Raw genomic sequence first — 21723 nt, forward strand, 5'->3', positions numbered from 1 at the left:
TTTATTTTTCCTTTTTTCATTTTTCCTTTTTTCATTTTTCCTTTTTTCATTTTTCCTTTTTTCATTTTTCCTTTTCTTTTCATTTTTCCTTTTCTTTTCATTTTTCCTTTTCTTTTCATTTTTCCTTTTCTTTTCATTTTTCCTTTTCTTTTCATTTTTCCTTTTCTTTTCATTTTTCCTTTTCTTTTCATTTTTCCTTTTCTTTTCATTTTTCCTTTTCTTTTCATTTTTCCTTTTCTTTTAAATTTTCCTTTTCTTTTAAATTTTCCTTTTCTTTTAAATTTTCCTTTTCTTTTAAATTTTCCTTTTCTTTTAAATTTTCCTTTTCTTTTTATTTTTCCTTTTCTTTTCATTTTTCCTTTTCTTTTCATTTTTCCTTTTTTCATTTTTCCTTTTTTCATTTTTCCTTTTCTTTTCATTTTTCCTTTTCTTTTCATTTTTCCTTTTCTTTTCATTTTCCTTTTCTTTTCATTTTTCCTTTTCTTTTCATTTTTCCTTTTTTCATTTTTCCTTTTTTCATTTTTCCTTTTTTCATTTTTCCTTTTTTCATTTTTCCTTTTTTCATTTTTCCTTTTTTCATTTTTCCTTTTTTCATTTTTCCTTTTTTCATTTTTCCTTTTTTCATTTTTCCTTTTTTCATTTTTCCTTTTTTCATTTTTCCTTTTTTCATTTTTCCTTTTTTCATTTTTCCTTTTTTCATTTTTCCTTTTTTCATTTTTCCTTTTTTCATTTTTCCTTTTTTCATTTTTCCTTTTTTCATTTTTCCTTTTTTCATTTTTCCTTTTTTCATTTTTCCTTTTTTCATTTTTCCTTTTTTCATTTTTCCTTTTTTCATTTTTCCTTTTTTCATTTTTCCTTTTTTCATTTTTCCTTTTTTCATTTTTCCTTTTTTCATTTTTCCTTTTTTCATTTTTCCTTTTTTCATTTTTCCTTTTTTCATTTTTCCTTTTTTCATTTTTCCTTTTTTCATTTTTCCTTTTTTCATTTTTTCCTTTTCATTTTTTCCTTTTCATTTTTTCCTTTTCATTTTTTCCTTTTCATTTTTTCCTTTTCATTTTTTCCTTTTCATTTTTTCCTTTTCATTTTTTCCTTTTCATTTTTTCCTTTTCATTTTTTCCTTTTCATTTTTTCCTTTTCATTTTTTCCTTTTCATTTTTTCCTTTTCATTTTTTCCTTTTCATTTTTTCCTTTTCATTTTTCCTTTTTTCATTTTTTCCTTTTCATTTTTTCCTTTTCATTTTTTCCTTTTCATTTTTTCCTTTTCATTTTTTCCTTTTCATTTTTTCCTTTTCATTTTTTCCTTTTCATTTTTTCCTTTTCATTTTTTCCTTTTCATTTTTTCCTTTTCATTTTTTCCTTTTCATTTTTTCCTTTTCATTTTTTCCTTTTCATTTTTTCCTTTTCATTTTTTCCTTTTCATTTTTTCCTTTTCATTTTTTCCTTTTTTCCTTTTTTCCTTTTTTCCTTTTCTCCTTTTTTCCTTTTCTCCTTTTTTCCTTTTCTCCTTTTTTCCTTTTCTCCTTTTTTCCTTTTCTCCTTTTTTCCTTTTCTCCTTTTTTCCTTTTCTCCTTTTTTCCTTTTCTCCTTTTTTCCTTTTCTCCTTTTTTCCTTTTCTCCTTTTTTCCTTTTCTCCTTTTTTCCTTTTCTCCTTTTTTCCTTTTCTCCTTTTTTCCTTTTCTCCTTTTTTCCTTTTCTCCTTTTTTCCTTTTCTCCTTTTTTCCTTTTCTCCTTTTTTCCTTTTCTCCTTTTTTCCTTTTCTCCTTTTTTCCTTTTCTCCTTTTTTCCTTTTCTCCTTTTTTCCTTTTCTCCTTTTTTCCTTTTCTCCTTTTTTCCTTTTCTCCTTTTTTCCTTTTCTCCTTTTTTCCTTTTCTCCTTTTTTCCTTTTCTCCTTTTCTCCTTTTCTCCTTTTTTCCTTTTCTCCTTTTTTCCTTTTCTCCTTTTTTCCTTTTCTCCTTTTTTCCTTTTCTCCTTTTTTCCTTTTCTCCTTTTTTCCTTTTCTCCTTTTTTCCTTTTCTCCTTTTTTCCTTTTCTCCTTTTTTCCTTTTCTCCTTTTTTCCTTTTCTCCTTTTTTCCTTTTCTCCTTTTTTCCTTTTCTCCTTTTTTCCTTTTCTCCTTTTTTCCTTTTTTCCTTTTCTCCTTTTTTCCTTTTTTCATTTTTTCCCTCTTCTCCTTTTTTTTCCTTTTTTTTTACCTTTTTTTCCTTTTTTTTTACCTTTTTTTCCTTTTTTTTACCTTTTTTTCCTTTTTTTTTTACCTTTTTTTCCTTTTTTTTTTACCTTTTTTTCCTTTTTTTTTTACCTTTTTTTCCTTTTTTTTTTACCTTTTTTTCCTTTTTTTTTTACCTTTTTTTCCTTTTTTTTTACCTTTTTTTCCTTTTTTTTTACCTTTTTTTCCTTTTTTTTACCTTTTTTTCCTTTTTTTCCTTTTTTTTTTACCTTTTTTTCCTTTTTTTTACCTTTTTTTCCTTTTTTTTACCTTTTTTTACCTTTTTTTCCTTTTTTTTTACCTTTTTTTTTTCTTCCTCCCCCTTTTTTTTTTTTTTTGGTTCCCTGACAAAAGGAAGGCGGACCTGTACATTCACCCTCGTTCGTTTGTCTGTCCACGCTTTTCTCAATAACTGTCTTGACATTTTTTTTTAAATTTTGCACAAACATTGAACATGATATGAGTAAAAAAAAAAGTAACAATAGATTTTCTGGGAAAACCCCGGTGCTCATCTTTCTGGTTAAGATTAAAATGGCTAAAATTCACAATTTTGTGCTTATTAAAAAAAAAAAAAATTGATGCCTTGAACTTTTATAAGATTTTCTGAAAAGTTGTAACTGATTTCTATATAATTTTGTTTGTTTATACTTTGTGATAACTCTTGGGTGTGCCCCAGGGGCTCTTTTAGGGCTAATAAAAACACTCCATTTGGGGACTATTTTACCATATTTGTCAAATTTTCTGTGTACGTCTATTTAGCAGTTTTGCATGGTGTTGAACTCAAATTTAAATATGTTAAGGCCTTGGGAACTTTGCAGGCTAAATTGTGAATGGACTTAGTCATTTATTTTTTTTTTTTTTGCATGGTGCAGAACTCAATTTTACATATTTTAAGGCATAAAATTACATTGGTTGTTCATTTTCACCAGGATTTGACGCCCCCTGGGGAATTTGGGGCCTAATTGACGGGGGAGAGGGGGGGGGGCAAATGCTGAACCTAGTCATTTTTTAATGCCTCGTTTACTGTGCACTCACAGGGGACCATGCATGCTTCTCTTGTTCTTTTTCCTTTTCTTTTTCCTTTTCTTTTTCCTTTTCTTTTTCCTTTTCTTTTTCCTTTTCTTTTTCCTTTTCTTTTTCCTTTTCTTTTTCCTTTTCTTTTTCCTTTTCTTTTTCCTTTTCTTTTTCCTTTTCTTTTTCCTTTTCTTTTTCCTTTTCCTTTTCCCTTTTCCTTTTCCTTTTCCCCTTTTCCCTTTTTCCCTTTTCCCCTTTTCCCTTTTCCCCTTTTCCCCTTTTCCCTTTCCTTTTTTCTTTTTCCTTTTTTCCTTTTCCTTTTTTCGTGGTCTTTTTTTTTTTTTTTCGTGGTCTTTTCTCGTTCCCTTTTCTCTTTTCCTATTTCTTTTGAAAATATTGTTTCATTCTCATCTTTTCCTTTTTGGTCTTTTTCTTATTGGAATGACACAACGTATATTGAATAAAATGTCTATGGAATGACACAACGTATATCGAATAAAATAAAATAAAAAAACTAAAAAAAACTAAAAGGAGTTTAAGAAAGAACCAGGGAATTTATTGAACAGATAAACAAATGGAAAAAAATATAAGGGAGTTAACTCAATTTCTTTATTACTAGTCTTTGTCATGGAATAATAAAGTTTGAGAAAATATATATTTTTACTTTGGTCAGAAAATCAATATTTACCAAGTATTTGTTTATTTTGTGAGGGAGTTTGCAATGGGCTTATTTCAGAAGATTCCTCATGACCAGATTTTATCCCAGGAAATTGCTTAGTCATAAATAGTTCAAAGGTCGCCCCAACTTAGCGTTCTTTCTCGGAGCTGATTTAATAACTGAAGTTATGACGCTATTAGCATCTATTTATAGTTGTGTAAAGTGGAACCTTCTAGAATTTCCCAAAATGGAATTCCTTGATTTTGGAACCTTCTAGAGCCCTTGAAAAAAAACACTTTTCTGCTCTATTTTTAAGTCACTCCAGAAACGCTTATAAAGAATCTTTTTATTTTCTAAATGTAATGTATTTTAATTGCAAAAGTTCTTATGTTATATATATTTAATTTTATATTTTATCTTTGTTTATATTTACTTTATATAATTTATGTAAGAAATGGCAATTTCTTCATATATTAACAGGAACACTGCCCTCTCATCGTCTTTTTTTCTTTCCCATCTCTAAGCAAGACAAGCATAAAAAAAATCTTTCAAATCTTCAATCTTGCAGGTATTTGGCCCGAAGGAGCCGATGGCACCGACATCAATGCTTGTTGCCGTTCCCATAATCTGAAACAATTGGTGGCAACTGCTGACGACTTTGGCAAAGTAAATCTCTATAAATATCCATGCAACCAACCTTTGGTAAGTTTGAGTGCGCCCAAACCAATATTTGTAAAAAAGGCTATCACCTCCCCACACTCACACATTTTTTTTTTTACTCTTGCTAAGGCATACGTTACCACTTGAATGTACGGGGTTACTATTTGGGACCACGTTTACTGGGGATTATGTGGGAGATGAGTGAGATGTCTGTTTACATTACATTTAAACTTCTGTATGTTAGGCCAGGTAGGAAATAGGGAGGGAATTCCAAAGTATAGCAGTCCAAGGAAAGAAGCTATTAGAGTAGAAGGCTTTCCAGCATCTAGGGACTTCAAGAGTGAAAGGACAAGATTTTGCTGCTAGATGGGGTTATCGACATTAAAGTGCTTGTAAAACCGACACATGGATGCAACGTTACAGCAATGGAATAGGATTATTAGTAAATGGGCCAATCATGAGGTTTCAGCCTTTGTCCAAACTATCTGCTGTGAAATGTCACCTAAGCAGGAATTGCATATTTCCATGGTTCTTCCCATTCAACACCAACATTCTTGAAATGGCTTTTTCCTTGTTGGCTGATGTATGGTTGGCTTTGTGTGGTTCTAAGAGGTCCACTATTCCAGACTTTGTCTGGTTCTAAGAGGTCCACTATTCCAGACTTTGTCTCTTGTCTTTCAAGTTCAGTAACTTTATTTCTTACTACCTGAGGCACCAGATCAGAGAATACTAACGGGGCTGGCCAGTCAATTTTTAAAAGGCTAGAGTGCTCTTTCTTTAGGGGCACTTCACACCCTGTGCCACATCTTGTTGCGGTGGTGTCGCATATTTCCTCCATGTTTTTCTGTTTCCCTGGTTTACAAACAATTTAAACATTTTCTACCTTAATGTAATTTTTATATGCTTATACAGGGTGACCCCAGAAAAACAACAAGCGTAGAAAGTATATCTAGAACATATGCTGTAGAACAGAAAAAAAAAGACCAAAAACCCCTAGTGTTTTGATGTGATGTTTTGAATATAATAAAATAGTTATGACCAAAGTTTCATTTCATTCGGACAAAACACTAAGAAACGGGGCCTAATTAGAGTTGGGGCCTGTAGATATAAAAATGTTCTAAATTTTTTTTTTTTTTTTTCATTTACAAAACTTTGTTCATGTTTTTAGTTAGCTCCTAAAGTTTCATTTATTTCAATTTATATATATATATATATACTAGCATAGGTGCTCAGTTGCCTGGTTGTAAAATATGCTTAAAAATAATATTTACAGTTTTCATATTAGTCAATTCTTTAATGATTATTTTATATATTGTGTCCAATATGTTTTAAACATAGACTTTTGATTAAGGTTTTCCAATTTTTTAAAAACTTTTTGTTCAATATAAATAATGATTTTTGGCAATTATAAAATAGCAAATTCAACTAAAACTTACAATTAAAATAATTTCAAGAATATTCAAAAATATGTACAGAGGTCTCTAATAAAACTGATATAAACTATAGCAAAAATAACGCTGCTTCCCTGATTCAATTAAAGCGTTATTGTCTTCACTAGCAGGATCTGTGAAAATTCCACAGGGGACTCCTTCATATGTAATATATTGATGTTGGCATTCTGTAGATGTTCAACGTAAATGGAGACGCTTTGATATTATTGTAGTTCTTTTGTTATAACTGCAGAAGTATCTATCCAAGCTAGCAGGGACGCCCAGCATAGCCAGGTTGTAAAATATGCTTAAATATAATATTTTAATTCTTGCATATTTCGTATACATTATTATAGTTAATGTTCTATCAATTTTTATATATATTATAAAGTTGCAATTTCAAAAATAAAAAATATATCTATATGACTTGGGTTTATCAGCTTGAATTTAAACCGAATCCCAAACTTATGAATTTGAGCACTTTCCGTTGAATTAAAAATCGGTCAATTTAGCTCTTATGCGCAGATCATTATATAATGATTAGATCACTCTGACAGACGTTACAAAACATTTGAAAAAATTAAATGTTTAAAATTTAATAGCATTTCTCGCGGTTAACACCTGAATGGGTTAGGTCCTTGCTAATGAAGCCAAAGATAGATTCGAACTCTGCAACAGAAGACATCGACTGGTATTAATCATTACACCCTGCACTGATGATTCCCGAAAGGATGAAACACTAGTGTCTGTAGGTATTTAATAATTATTATAGTAATTGATTATACATATATATATATATTTATATAGTGTAACAAGAGGCGTAGTATTAATTTTGACCTTGAATGGACTGGGTACAGAACCTAGGGTCATTCAGGTTGTCCCCATCCCTAAAAATAGAATTAGGAAAGGTAAGGAAGAAGAAGAAAAGAAAGGAAAGAAAAAGAGGTCTAAGAGATATACACTCCCTTATGAATATAAAAGGCTGGGAGTAAAAGCCTAACCAGAGTGAGAAAGAGTGAGCTAGTAGCTTCCACAGGCAGCCTTTCTCCCCGGCGGATTGGTTCAAATGGCGTCGTAAGAACTTTAACCTCAACCCACTATCACCAGAATCTACCTACTACCCAACTTGGTCATCACTACTACTACGACGGATGGTAAAGTACTTTTGTTTATCATTTGACCAAACGTCTAGAATATTGTATTTTATATTAAATTCCGAGAATAGATTATCGCTTTGCCTAGTTTTCCCCACTATAATTACCTTCCTCTTACCATTTTTCCCTTTCATTTTACTTTTGGGTTCTTCCCTTTTGTCCTGTTTAAATATTACTTTCATAAATATTTCTGTCAGTCTATCTTGTTTTGGTATGTTTTGTGTCTGTAATAAATTCCCTATTTTTATATAAAATATCTGCTTCTTGTATTTTTATCTCTCTCCCTCAAAACCTTTGTCCCTACTCTTCCTTACGATAGCAAATACTGTGTTACGGCGTTGTGATTAGCCACCGCACCCGTAACAGTTGGGGGCTCGTGTCAGGGATTTGTGCAGATAATTTGGGAGGGCTCTCGCTCGCAAAAGTACTAGAAAAAGATAAATTAAATTATAATAACCATTTGACGTACTAAGTGGGCTCTTCTATTATCATGTCTTTTTCTGTAGAGAATTTTTTAAGTTTAGCCGACCTGGGCGAAAAAGTCAGGAAACTACGAAAAGCAGAATTAGTAGAAATTGCGAATTTCTTCGAAATAGATACAGACCCGAATATGAAAAAGGTCGAAATAAAAAGTATCGTAGAAAAAATATTAATAGAAAAGAACCTTCTAGAAACCGCTACCATAAGCGAGGGAGACGGACAAAATAATACGCAACTCACCTTGGAACTAAAGAAATTAGTAATACAGGAGAGACAGCAGGAGAGACAAATACAGTTAGAACTAGAGAAGGAAAAACTAAAAATGCAAGAGAGAATAGAGCTGGAAAGACTTAAATTACAGGGAAATGGAAGTCAACAGTCTAATGCTTCATCGTTTCATGCAGCACAAAATGTTAGACTAGTGCCTAGGTTTTGTGAAAAAACAGTAGACAAATATTTCCCTCATTTCGAAAAAATCGCAGCAAACTTAAATAGGCCGTATGCGTACTGGCCAACCTTATTACAAACCGTGCTAGTGGGAAGAGCCGCCGAGGTTTACTCTGCGCTTAGTCTAGAAGATGCCGCGGATTATAAAACAATAAAAAACGCCATATTAAATGCTTACGAGTTAGTACCCGAAACATATAGGCAGAAATTCCGGAAGTATAGGAAATTTGAGCGGCAGACTTATGTAGAATTTGCCAGAGAAAAAGAAGACCTCTTCGATAGATGGGTTAGAGCGAAAAACGTAAATAATGACTATGATAGCTTACGCCAACTTATTCTCATCGAAGAATTTAAACAATGCGCCCCACAAGAAATTCAAATGCGAGTTGACGAAAGAGAAATTAAAACCGTTAAGGAGGCAGCTATAATGGCGGATACATATAATTTAACCCACAGGTGTTGGGAAAGAAATAAAATAACAAAAAACCAGTCAAACCTTCGTACAGAAGAGAAAATGTTAACCGAGCCGTGTGTTCCTAACGTATTTAATAAAAATTATAATCAAAGGGTCCCGCCCGCACCCGTTCCGAAAGAAAATAAAATATTCTGCTCTTATTGCAAGAAAGATAACCACTTTATATCCGAGTGTCTGATCTTAAAAAGGAAAAGGGAAGAAAACAATAAGTTTCAACCACATGCCTTTATTACACACAAAACGAGAAACGATAGTATTTACCAGTCTTCTTCCCCAAAGCTAGGGAAAGACGAGAAAGAAAAAAACTCATACATGAAAAGATGAGCCATTTTTATCCCAGGGTTATGTGTATATTAACGACCCTGAAGAAGCCAAGCTGATTAAAATATTGCGGGATACTGGCACGTCGCAAACTTTAATATTAGAAGGCGTGCTTCCATTATCGAAATCTACCTTCACCGGAGATATTGTATTATTACAAGGGTAGGAATGACTATAAATAAAGCGCCCCTACACAAAATTAACCTAAAATCGGAATTATTAACTGGCCCAGTTATCGTGGGCGTAAGACCCAAATTACCGATTCAGGGAGTGTCGCTGCTGCTAGGAAATGATTTAGCTGGAGGGAGAGTAATAGCTGATCCCATTGTCAGTGACCAGATAGTAGTAAACCATAAAACAGTGGGGGAGGAACGCATCGACATTTACCCGGAATGCGCTATTACCAGAGCGACCACAAGAAAACAACTACTAGAAAAGGAACACCTAGAGATACCAAACGATGAATTACGACTTGACGAAACTTTCATATCCCACCTGTTAGAACAACAGAATAATACGAGTAAAAAAATAAAATTAAATCTCCCAGAAGAAAATAAAACGGACGAATTAACTAGGGACCAATTTATAAGTGAACAAGGGAACGACCCAGAAATTTGCCTCCTCAAAAATAACGCCTTACCAAAAACGGAAACAAAAGAAGTTAGGGAGTTTTTTTTATGAACGATGGAATTTTAATGAGAAAATGGCACCCACTAGATGCTAATGTGGATGAGGAGTGGAAGGTAATAAGTCAAATAGTAGTTCCAAAGGTTTATAGACAAGAAATACTAAAAATAGCTCATGATACCACCATGTCAGGTCATTTAGGAATAAATAAAACCTATGAAAAAATTCTAAACCATTTTTACTGGCCAAAACTTAAGCGTGATGTGGTAAATTTTTGTAACTCGTGTCACACATGCCAGATGGTCGGAAAACCTAATCAAAAGATTCCGCCCGCACCACTCAGACCTATACCAGCATTCGAAGAACCCTTTAGTAGAGTACTAGTGGATTGCGTTGGGCCACTCCCTAAAACAAAAATGGGAAACCAATATTTACTGACGATTATGTGTACGTCGACTCGTTTCCCAGAAGCTGTTCCGTTAAGAAATATTAAAGCTAAGACTATAGTAAAGGCTTTAACTAAATTTTTCTGTTTAGTTGGAATTCCTTCAGCCATTCAATCAGACCAAGGCACAAACTTTATGTCTGGTCTATTTCAACAAATAATGAATGAGATGGATATTAAACAACACAAATCCAGTGTTTATCACCCCGAATCACAGGGAGCTCTCGAACGTTTTCATCAAACCCTGAAGTCCATGATGAAAAAATTTTGTTATCAATATAATAGAGATTGGGACGAAAGCGTCCATTTTGTTTTATTTGCTGCTAGAGAAGCTGTACAAGACTCTTTAGGATTTAGCCCCTTTGAACTTGTGTTCGGACATACTGTGAGGGGACCTTTAAAGCTATTAAAAGGGAAATGGCTAACGGAGAAAAATGAATTACACCTCTTAGATTATGTATCAAATTTTAAAGAGAAATTACACGGTGCCGTAAAAATAGCACAAGAAAATTTGAAAAACTCCCAAAAACGAATGAAGGCTATATATGATAAAAATAGTAAAAATCGTACCTTCGAAAGTGGGGACAAAGTTTTAATATTTTTACCCATCCCACATAATCCCCTACAAGCAAGATATTTTGGCCCATATGAAATAGAGAAAAAAATAAATGATGTAAATTATATCATCCACACCCCAGATCGAAGAAAAAAGAGAAGAGTTTGTCACATTAATATGCTAAAAGGATACGTTGACAGAAATGTATTAGATATGGGTAAACCAGTTACAACAGTAACTAATATTACAAAAATAACCTCATCTGAAAATGTTTTAAATAACGATGAAAATACAATTGTCAGAGAGGAGGAAATGGGACAGAGTAGTCATCTAAAAAACTCGGAAATACTAGCTAATTTAAATAAAAAATGTGAACATTTGCCAAATGAGAATAAAAAGGAAATGTGTGGTTTGGTCAGTGATTTCAAAGATCTTTTTCCTGATGTCCCTAGTAAAACTACCTTTGCAGTACACGACGTCATAGTGGGAGACGAAAAACCCATCAAACAACACTTTTACTTCGTGACTCCCGATGGACTATACCAATACAACCCATCAAACAACACTTTTACAGAGTCAACCCCATCAAGCTTCAACAGTTGAGGGTAGAGATGAAGTATATGCTGGAAAATGATATTATTGAACCAAGCAACAGTCAGTGGAGTTCTCCCTGTATACTTGTACCAAAAGGCGATGGCACCTACAGATTTGTTACCGACTTTCTGAAAGTGAATGCAGTAACCAAAAGTGATTCCTACCCGATTCCCAGAATTGATGATTGTATCGACAAAGTTGGCAAATCAAAATATGTCAGTAAATTCGACTTGATGAAAGGTTATTGGCAAGTACCTTTAACCGATAACGCTAAGGAAATTTCAGCCTTCGTGACTCCCGATGGACTATACCAATACAAGGTTATGGCATTCGGAATGAAAAACGCACCAGCAACATTTCAAAGGATGATGCATTCCCTTCTACAAGATATCCAAGGATGTGATGTATACATTGATGATGTAATCGTGTACAGTATGACTTGGAACGAACATTTACACATCATAAGGCAACTCTTCCGTAAGCTAGAAGAGGCAAACCTGTCTGTGAACTTAAACAAAAGTGAATTTTGTCATGCAAAATTAAATTATTTAGGCCATACTGTGGGCCAAGGACAAGTTAAACCCATCACCGCAAATGTGGATGCCATTCTCGAGTATCCTATTCCAACCAACAAGAAACAATTAATGAGATTTCTCGGTATGGCAGGATTTTATCGGAAATTTTGTAAAAATTTCTCATCTATAGCAGGTCCTCTCACGGACCTCCTTAAAAAGGATGTAAAATACAAATGGAGTGAGACCTGTGATGCGGCTTTCAACAAAATAAAATCGACACTCATGGAGGGCCCAGCTCTCGCAACACAAGTTTTTACAAAACAATTCAAACTAGAAATTGATGCCAGTGATGTCGGAATGGGTGGTATCTTAACCCAAGAGGATGATGAAGGTATCGACCGAGCAATTGGGTACTTCTCCAAAAAGTTGAACACTCACCAAAAGAACTATTCAACCATTGAAAAGGAATGTTTATCATTATTGACGACACTACAACACTTCGACTTCTATCTCCGCATCACCATGTACCCGTTTCTGGTCTTTACCGACCATAATCCATTAACTTTCCTTGCAAAGATGCAAAACAAAAATCAGAGACTGACAAGATGGAGCCTTCTCCTACAAGAATACAACATTACCATCAAACACATTAAAGGAAAAAACAATATTATTGCAGACGCATTATCTAGAGTATAATGTTACAAATGCGTTCTCCTTTGCCGACTTATTATTTTACAGAATATTGTTGGAACTGATTGCCTTAAAATCATGTGCACGTAACTACTAATATATTTTTTGCTTTTGTTGTTGTTGTAAAAGTTTTTCATTTGTAACTCAAAACTTTTACTCTGAGGGGGGGAAGTGTAACAAGAGGCGTAGTATTAATTTTGACCTTGAATGGACTGGGTACAGAACCTAGGGTCATTCAGGTTGTCCCCATCCCTAAAAATAGAATTAGGGAAGGTTAGAAAGAAGAAGAAAAGAAAGGAAAGAAAAAGAGGTCTAAGAGATATACACTCCCTTATGAATATAAAAGGCTGGGAGTAAAAGCCTAACCAGAGTGAGAAAGAGTGAGCTAGTAGCTTCCACAGGCAGCCTTTCTCCCCGGCGGATTGGTTCAAATGGCGTCGTAAGAACTTTAACCTCAACCCACTATCACCAGAATCTACCTACTACCCAACTTGGTCATCACTACTACTACTACGACGGATGGTAAAGTACTTTTGTTTATCATTTGACCAAACGTCTAGAATATTGTATTTTATATTAAATTCCGAGAATAGATTATCGCTTTGCCTAGTTTTCCCCACTATAATTACCTTCCTCTTACCATTTTTCCCTTTCATTTTACTTTTGGGTTCTTCCCTTTTGTCCTGTTTAAATATTACTTTCATAAATATTTCTGTCAGTCTATCTTGTTTTGGTATGTTTTGTGTCTGTAATAAATTCCCTATTTTTATATAAAATATCTGCTTCTTGTATTTTTATCTCTCTCCCTCAAAACCTTTGTCCCTACTCTTCCTTACGATAGCAAATACTGTGTTACGGCGTTGTGATTAGCCACCGCACCCGTAACAATAGCTTTAGTTCCTTTCGCTATAATCAAAACCAAAACTTATGAAGAATTCTTGGTAAAATTATTTATGACAAGAAATGGAAGTAAATAACAATTAAACGACCTGGATGTAAGATGTTAGTGATTTACACTAAAATTTGAACATCCTTATAAATTGTCTGTGTCCAGTTAAACCAAAAACTACAAAACAAATCCCCACAAAGGTAGTATTTTCTTGATTGGCATTATTCCAGATGAATCTCTCTTATAGAAAAGTTACTTTGTCTGTGATTTCCTTCTTCATAGGCTCAGCTGCTTTGGAACTTATCTTTTGCAAATTTCGCACAAAGTTAATTTATATATCTGGCAGTGTTCTTAGATATGTTTTGTACAGAAATTCATCTGATAAGTATCGAAAAAGCTAATCTTAAAAATAGCTTTTCTCTTTTCTAAATGAAAACAATTTTTACGGGGAATATGTTAGGTTACACTGGCAAGGGAGATAATAAAATTTCAGCAAATAATTTCTTAAAAAACAGACTTATTATAAGTATGGAGATATAGTTTAGTGGTAGAACATTCGATTACAGATCGAAGGATCTGCTGTTCAAGCCCGGGTGTACCTCACCATTTTATTTTTTTTCTTATGAGTTCAATTTATGAAAAAGGAAGAGGTATCCATTTTAAAACTGTTGCAAATCATTTCTTTGTTTGCATATTTTAAAACTTAACATTAATCAGAAGTGATTTTTTCCAGGGCATTCATCACCAAGCCCCCAAATATCAGATGACGTGATATTGTCAACAAATTAAGACTGAATTTGATGAATGTTTTTTTTTTTTGTTTTTTTTTTGCGAATTAATTCATCAGGCAAATTATTTTTCATAATATATAATAATCAATAGAGGATTGATTCTATAATAATACATACACAATCTGCATAAATTGAAATATCAAGCATATTATACGACTGGGCAACATTGAGCAGAAAGCTAGTAATATCTAAAAGTTAGAAAAAATTATTCAGTCTTTGACCCTAAACTGGCATTTGATGTACTAACTAAAGGAAGGTAACTTTTTTTTTCTAGAGTTTTCTCTTTGCTGCTTCATTCTTTGAGCAATCTATAAAAGTGTGTGTGTGTGTCCAATGAGGAGAATGGGCTGAGCAGAGAAAAAAGAGGGTGTTTAGGAAAGATAGAAGTTTCAGTCGAAGGAGGTTACACTTTATCCCCGAGCAACACCAGGTAACCTTTCTAGTTTTAAAATATCTAAAAGTCATCATTTAAAAAAAAGTTTAATTTTTTTCCCCTACTTTTTTTTTCTGCAGGCAAAATGCCACACTTATGGCGGCCACAGCAGTCATGTGACTAACGTCGCCTTCCTTCATGATGATTCTCGTCTAATCTCCGTGGGAGGAAAAGATATGGCGATTCTGGAGTGGAGTGTGGTGTGAGGAATGACCCAGCTACGACATTGCAGCAGCAGCAATCTTGAGTCGGAATGGGAGAAGAAAAGGAAAGAGCAGAAGAATGTGTTTGCCTGTATTCATGGCAGAGTACACCTTTCTTCACTCCGACTTTTGCTGTAGTAAAATGCTGGTTTCAATTTTTTGTTTTTCTTGAAAAAAAATAAAAATAATAATTACAAAAGAGCAAACCTTCCAGTACGAAAATGGACCTTCCCTACCTTGTCTGTGATAAGCGACAACAAAGACATTTTTTTTGTTATCCAAACATAAACTTATTTTCTTGTGTAACACGTCGACCTTCAAGTGAAGGCTGCCAAAAAAAAAAGACTGTTTCAAAACAAAAACAAAAGAATGTTTACATGTCTTAAACTCTTTTACGTATATTCTGTGTGTATCTATCAATATTATAAATTTTTTTTCTTTAACACACATATGCATGCATGTGTGTTTCTGTGTATATATTTATGTACACGTGTACACATTTGTGTGCCTATATCTATACTCAGACATATGCATGCGTGTTTGTGTGTAATTTTTGCATTTGCATATATATGCATGTAAATGTTCCCTCTAAAAGTATGTGCACATCCTTCCACATATTGTCGGTGTGTGTGTCCGTGTTGCTTATCACATGCGCACATAACCTATATACACACACACACACACACACATAATATATATATATATTACATGTCCATGTTAAGAATCCAGAGAATATCTAAAGAGTTTATATAATAGTGCTCAATAATAATGTATAGAGCTGCTTATATTAATATTTATTCATATAAATGTGAATCAAACTTTGCTACACTGGCATGACAATGTTTCTATCTGTAGTTATTAATAACCAAGATCTCTTCAGGCAAAAAAATTTTTTCATTTAGGTGTTCATATTGAAAAAAAATATATGAACATCTAAATGAAAATATATACTTTTCGCCAGAATGGATCTTAGTTATTAACAACTACAGATTGAAACATTGTCATGGCAGTGTAGTGAAGCTTGATACACATTATTTAATGTATGTAAAATCAACTTACAATAAAATCCCAATGAATAGACTGAATTTATAATTTGATGTTTTTATTTTGTCTCTATCCAGTCTTGGGTTGGACGTCTAAAAACGCATATATACTTGTTTTTTGGTAGAGTTTGAGATTTATATGAATTATTCTTGCTCTGGAGTTGCATAATAGTATTCTTCAAAATTGGAAAACCCATTGAGCTTTTACTATGCAACCAAATATATATTTGTGCGTTTGCTTCTGGGTGTATAACCCATGGCTGGACCAAGACAGATAAAAAAAAAAAAAAAATTTCTATTGGTTTGGGATTTATCAAATCGAAGCATATGTGCATGTCTTATGATAAAATTAATTGGTTGAAGTCCACAGTTCAACCTTAAAAAAAAAAAAAATTATATATATATATATATGCAGAAAAATTTTGGATGTACGTATCTGTCATGAAACAAAAATGTCCTATTCCAAAAATCATGTAAATTGATCAAGTAATTTTTTTTATATATAAAGAAAATCAGTTTTAAACAATTTTAGGTGATTAATGTGAAATCGATAGCATTACAAGCTTGATCTCGCAAGTTTAAATTATTGTGGGCTTATCTGCCTTTTTTTTTTTTTTTCCAAGATGATGCTGCAAGACAGCCCCTTTTTGCTTAGTCATAAAATTTGATTTTCTTAGTTAAAAATAAAACTGCTTGATCAATTTATTATTTTTGGAATATGACCTCTTTGTTTCATAATGAATTCATACATTATAAAGACGTTTCTGTATTTTAGTTTCTCATTTATGTTGAACTGTGAACTTTTATTATATCTATCTTTGTGTGTGTGTGTATATATATATATATCACTAATGTGCACATACGTGCATACTTTACAAAGACAGTGTTGCTTTTTCATATCCTGTATGATTATGAAGGGTAAAAAGAAAAAAATCATCTGAACTGAGACTCCCATAATAGTTTCTACCTTCTTCAAATTCCAAACAATGTCCTTTGAGAGGTTAAAGTTGAGTCCTTTTTTAAGGGACCAAATGGCGGCCATATTGGTTTTGATATTAACTTTTCCTCTTTCTGCCCATCCGTCTATAGAGCATTTAAAAATATAATTTGCATATGCATCTTTTGTTTTTATTTTTTTTATTTAAGGACATGCATTAAAAAAAGGAAAATTCTTCCTACGGGTGAAGAATAATTCTCATAAAATTCAAATATTCATTTTTCTTTTTTAAATTCTAAAGCAGCACAGAAAGAAGGAACAGTATTTTTTTTTACTTTGTTTATGGGGTAATAAAAAAAGAAATGGAGTTTTTAAGCAATTGCAAATGTTTAAAAATAAACAAGAAATGTCCAGTCTCAATAAAGACATTGTTTATTTGTATGTCTTTCTGCCCCTCTTTTATTGTACGCCTTTCTTGCCCCTGTAAAAAAAAAAAGAAATTATTTCCCTTCATGCATGCATTTTTTTTTTTTTTTTTGCTTTATATATTTGTCGAATGGTCTCCTATGTAAAACTTTCTCCTCTTTATAGTTTAAGAGTAAAAAGTTTCGTTTTCCTCTTGAAATGAAAATTGTGGGTGAGGAGGATAATATTTGGCGGGGAGGCAAGAATTCTCAATTTTCCATTGAAATTTTCTTAAATCAATATTTTTTTCTCTAAAATAATAAATATTAAAAATTCTGTCAGTTTGAAATTAAAGTTTTGGGTGGGGAGAATTTTTTTTTTTTTTTTAAAGCCAAGAATTCACTTTTCCACCAAAATTAATTTTCTTAAATCAAATATTTTTTCTGCTAAATTATAAATGTTGAAAAATTCTCTTACTTTAAAATGACAATTGGGAGGGGGGAGTAGTATTCTCAGTTTTAAGATATTTTTTTTCACCAAAATTTTTGTTTTTAGAAATCAAATATAATTTCCTTTTTCTCTCCTAAATTGCAAATGTTGAAACAATTCCTTTGATTCTAATGTAAGCAATTTTTTGTAATTTCTTTCTCTCGTTAATTCTATGCTACCCTTTAAACATCTCTTTTGAAACTTTAGTTTATTATTCGTACCAAAAAGAGATCCCGCTGGGGTCTGTGCATAAAACTTTGACAACAGACATTTAACATTTTAATGTGTAAAAAGTTGGAGTTCGATATGGAAATGTCACATCAAAATTGCATATTTACTGCCAAAAATTAACGGGTTCAATTTTTTTTTTTTTATCATCAACAAGATAAACATTTTTTAAAAAAATCAAAAATGCTTCTCACAATGTCAGCCATCTTACTTTTTGCGGACAAATAGCAACATTTGGGTCAGCTTTGTTGTGAGGAAATCTTGAAATTTCCCATCTGATGGAAATACTATTTCAGCCATGTTAGAGGGGAAGGGGGAATTGCGAAAAGATTCTTTTGTATTTTTAAATTTCATTTTTCTCTTCACACTTGTCGATATAAAAAAAAGAATTTAACTTTCAATTTTGTCCTAAGGAAAAAAAAATTTATTTTCCATAAGTTTTGGGTGAAAATTATTTATGAAAGTTTTTTAATCCTTTGATTTAGTCGATTTGTTTTCTCAAATATGTGAAGCATTACAAAAATGATTCCTGGGTGGGTTTTCTGGGACTGGAAGAGGGTTTTTTTTTTTTTTTTTATATATATAGATAATTTGGGAGAATTTCTTAGGAATTGTACCATGTTGGGAGTATTTGTATACTGGCCAGACTATTTTGGGAGTATGTGAATGATAATACTGGGTATTGTAATGTTGTGAGTTATTTATAATACTGGGATTTGTACTGCTGGGAGTACATGAATGATAATACTGGGAATTATACTACGTTGGGGTTATTTGTATAGTAAATGGTCGGAAAATATTTGTCCAAATAAAAATAAATGTATTGGGTGTATAAATATTCAATGGTTGCTGATGTTCAGTTGAGGATACGGCATCATCGTTATCGTCTTTATTTAGCTTCAATAACATTTCAGGTTTTGTATTGTCTTTATCCTCTGCTCACTCGTGGTTTTTTTTTTTTTTTTTTTTAAATTGAACTTTAAATAAACTTTTCTTTTTTTTTTTAATTGAACTTTAAATGAATAATTGAAATTAATTAGGTCAAGTGTATTTTTGACCTCCTTCCTTCATTTTTCTGTTGGAAACTCTTGACTATCCAGGGGAGAAAGTGTTACACTGATTCTCGGAGCTTATTATTAACAACTGTATTGATTTAAATGATAAATGTAATGGAGATATATTTTCTCATATTTGATAAGCAACTCCCCTCCTCGTCCGTTCAATAAACTGTGTCATCCGTCTCAATTTCCCTTTTGTGTTTTTTCACTCTTATTCACCTTCCTTACTGCCACCACCACCTCCCCTTTTATTTATTTATTTAGAAGCTTTCCTGCTTGTTTTGACCATTGTTTGCCCGGCACACAACCAAGAACGGCGATTGATACTTACTTTTGCATTGGCAGGTTGGAATTCACCTGTTCGGCTTTTTAAAAATTATTTTTGAATGTCTCTAAAGTATGGCTAATATTTTAAAACTGATATCAGTTTTTTGCGTTTATTATTTTAAATTTAATTTTTCATACAGACAAGGCAATAAGTTACTTGATGTAAGGAGCTAAAAAAAAAAAAAAATGTTCAAAATCAAAAACTTGTCAATGATAAATATTAGAGATGGATAGATTTCAATCCAGAAAACAGCAATTCTTCCCTCTTTGTCAGAAACATTTCTCCTTTAAAACACAAAATAAATGAAGTAAGACATATGAGTTGCCAAAAGTAAACCCAACCTCCACTTTTTGCTCTTAAAATATTAATAACACAAGTGAGGTGGGGGGAATACTGGCCAGCAGTATATTATTATTACAAATATTATTTCTTATTCATTATAATTACTAGGAAGACACCATGTCTTCTGCTATTTACATAATTTACTTTGACTGATAAATGTATTATTTCAAACGAAATATTATGTAAGGTTTTATATTAAGCAAAATCGCCTTTCTCCTGTGAAAAAATAATTGTTACTGTCAGCTAAATGTTCTTTTAAATAAAACAATTTTTTTTTATTTATTAAAAATTGTAACAAGTTATATCTTCTTAAAATGATAAATAAAACAAATATCTTACTGAAAAAATAATTGCCAGCTAAATAATTTTAAATAAAATTAATCTAAAATTAGGAAAAAAATTGCTTTGTATTTTTGATCAGGCTATCCCAACTATAAACAGAATGATAGGTGATAACGTACATAGAAACATTAAATCGTCTTCGTATATTGTTATATAATGTTACTGTTACAATTTGATCTTTAACAATGATTGTTAAATCTGAAGGGTCACATAAGTCACAAAATTGTAACAAGAAAATGCTTTTTCTTGTTACAACTTTTTATAATTCTGTTTAAAATAGAAATTGCTGATATTTTTATTTTGTTACATTTCATCCTATCTTGTTGGAAGTACTCCAATGATAATATTGGGATTTGCACTCTTAGGAGTAATTGTATGTAAATTTTAGTAAAGTCATATTTGGAATGATCACCTTTTAGTCACCATTATTTCTGGCTCATCTGATTCTGAGCTCACCTATAAAATAGCATCTATCAATTCTATAAACTATATTAAGCTACAAATTATTTTGAGGTATTAATAATTTTTACCAAAATAATTGAATTCATAATGAAATAGCCCCCAAAAAGGTTGATATGCGATAAAGCAATTAAACCCAATTGAAATTTACACCGTGGCTGTATTAAATACTTGAGGGATAAAAAAAATCTGAATTTCGCATTGAATAATACGAAATGGTCAATATGTTGTCAAACAAGTATCAAATCTAAATCGTGAGATACCTTAAATCTTTATTTCTTCATTTAACAATTTTAATTTCTGTAAAAATCGTTAAAGTCAACTGTTAATATTTGTGGATTCCATTCTGTTAAAAAAAAAAAATCAAATGCGTAAGTATTTTCGATGTTTTTTGTCGAAACCTACTTTTCTATTTACTTATAGTGTTGGACGATCCACCCTTCGATAAATATCGGAATTTTACTCCAAAACAGGTAACACAAATTTCGACTGCATTTGGAGCAAACAAAATCATTAAGATCTTGAAGGAACCGATGAAAAGGACAAAGTCCAATCAATTTTTTTATTCACTTCACAATATCCGGCCATTTTAGCCATATCTTTTCTTCACTTCACATTGCACTCAATTATCTCCCTTTGTGACTCTTTATTTATTTTTTTATTTTTTTTATTTATTTATTTTTTTTTTTTGTTGCCCGCCATTCAGATAAATTGAGACTTCAGTTTTTCATTCCTTTCTTATTTATTTTGACCGTCCAAAAATTTTTAAAAATAAGTTTGTATATACATATATTAAAAACAAAAACTTTTCCAATCAGCAATTACATTAAAAAAAAAAACAAAAAAAAAAAATTTTTCTCCAAAACAAATTACTGGCTTTTCTACCCTTTTTTTTTGTCTTCACAGCTGACGATCAAAACAAAATCTTGCTTTTTTTTTTTTTTTTTTTTCCAAACAAGCATCAAGTCAATTCTTTTGACAAATTCTTTTTTTTAAACAACTTTATGCTATTCTATTAATATTTTTATTTCCAACAAATTTGGAAAAAATTTTTTCTATAATGGCTACACAATTGTGAATCGTAGAAGCCGATATTTTCTTTCTTTCTTGTAACTAATGCAATATAAATGATCGTTTTGTACCCAGCTTTGTGTTTTCTCTCTCTCCTTTTCTTTCTTCATTCATCAATATTGTATAACATTTCAAAACCAAACCAATTAATCCAGAATCGAACCTCAACTTTAATTCCAACTGCATGCAAGATGATTAAATCCACATTTCAAATAGCTGAATTTGTTTGTATCTGGCAATTGGCATTTTTATTTTATTTTTTTACATGGAAGTTAACACTTATGGCTTGAAGCCACTCAAGAACAAAGGTTAATGAGTACAAGGTGATCAGTGAGAAAACACAAACATGGTCTAATTATTTACATTGAACTTGAGAACGGCCATGTTGTGGTCAGTTGGAAATCAGGTCCATGGTAACGAGTTCCACAGGCGGG

At 31.9% G+C, this 21723-nt stretch overlaps 2 protein-coding genes across 21 annotated transcripts in view; both read left to right on the forward strand.

Moving 5' to 3' along the window:
• The window catches only part of LOC145260330 (echinoderm microtubule-associated protein-like 2), a 488936-nt gene extending 474164 nt beyond the window's left edge, over nt 1–14772 (forward strand). For all 20 annotated transcript variants that reach the window (XM_080118228.1, XM_080118235.1, XM_080118233.1 and 17 more), the window contains 2 exons: nt 4446–4579; nt 14465–14772. In XM_080118228.1, coding sequence (XP_079974354.1) covers nt 4446–4579; nt 14465–14590 — 260 coding nt within the window. In that variant the 3' untranslated portion in view covers nt 14591–14772. The remainder of the gene's footprint in view (nt 1–4445; nt 4580–14464) is intronic.
• LOC145260332 (uncharacterized) lies at nt 7502–9378 on the forward strand. The gene has a single exon (XM_080118244.1). The coding sequence runs from the start codon at nt 7612–7614 to the stop codon at nt 8845–8847; it is 1236 nt and encodes a 411-aa protein (XP_079974370.1). The 5' UTR covers nt 7502–7611; the 3' UTR covers nt 8848–9378.
• Nucleotides 14773–21723: the final 6951 nt, after the last annotated feature.

Source organism: Euprymna scolopes, chromosome 36 (assembly GCF_053919585.1).
Source record: "Euprymna scolopes isolate OS-2025 chromosome 36, ASM5391958v1, whole genome shotgun sequence".
NCBI lineage: Eukaryota > Metazoa > Mollusca > Cephalopoda > Sepiida > Sepiolidae > Euprymna > Euprymna scolopes.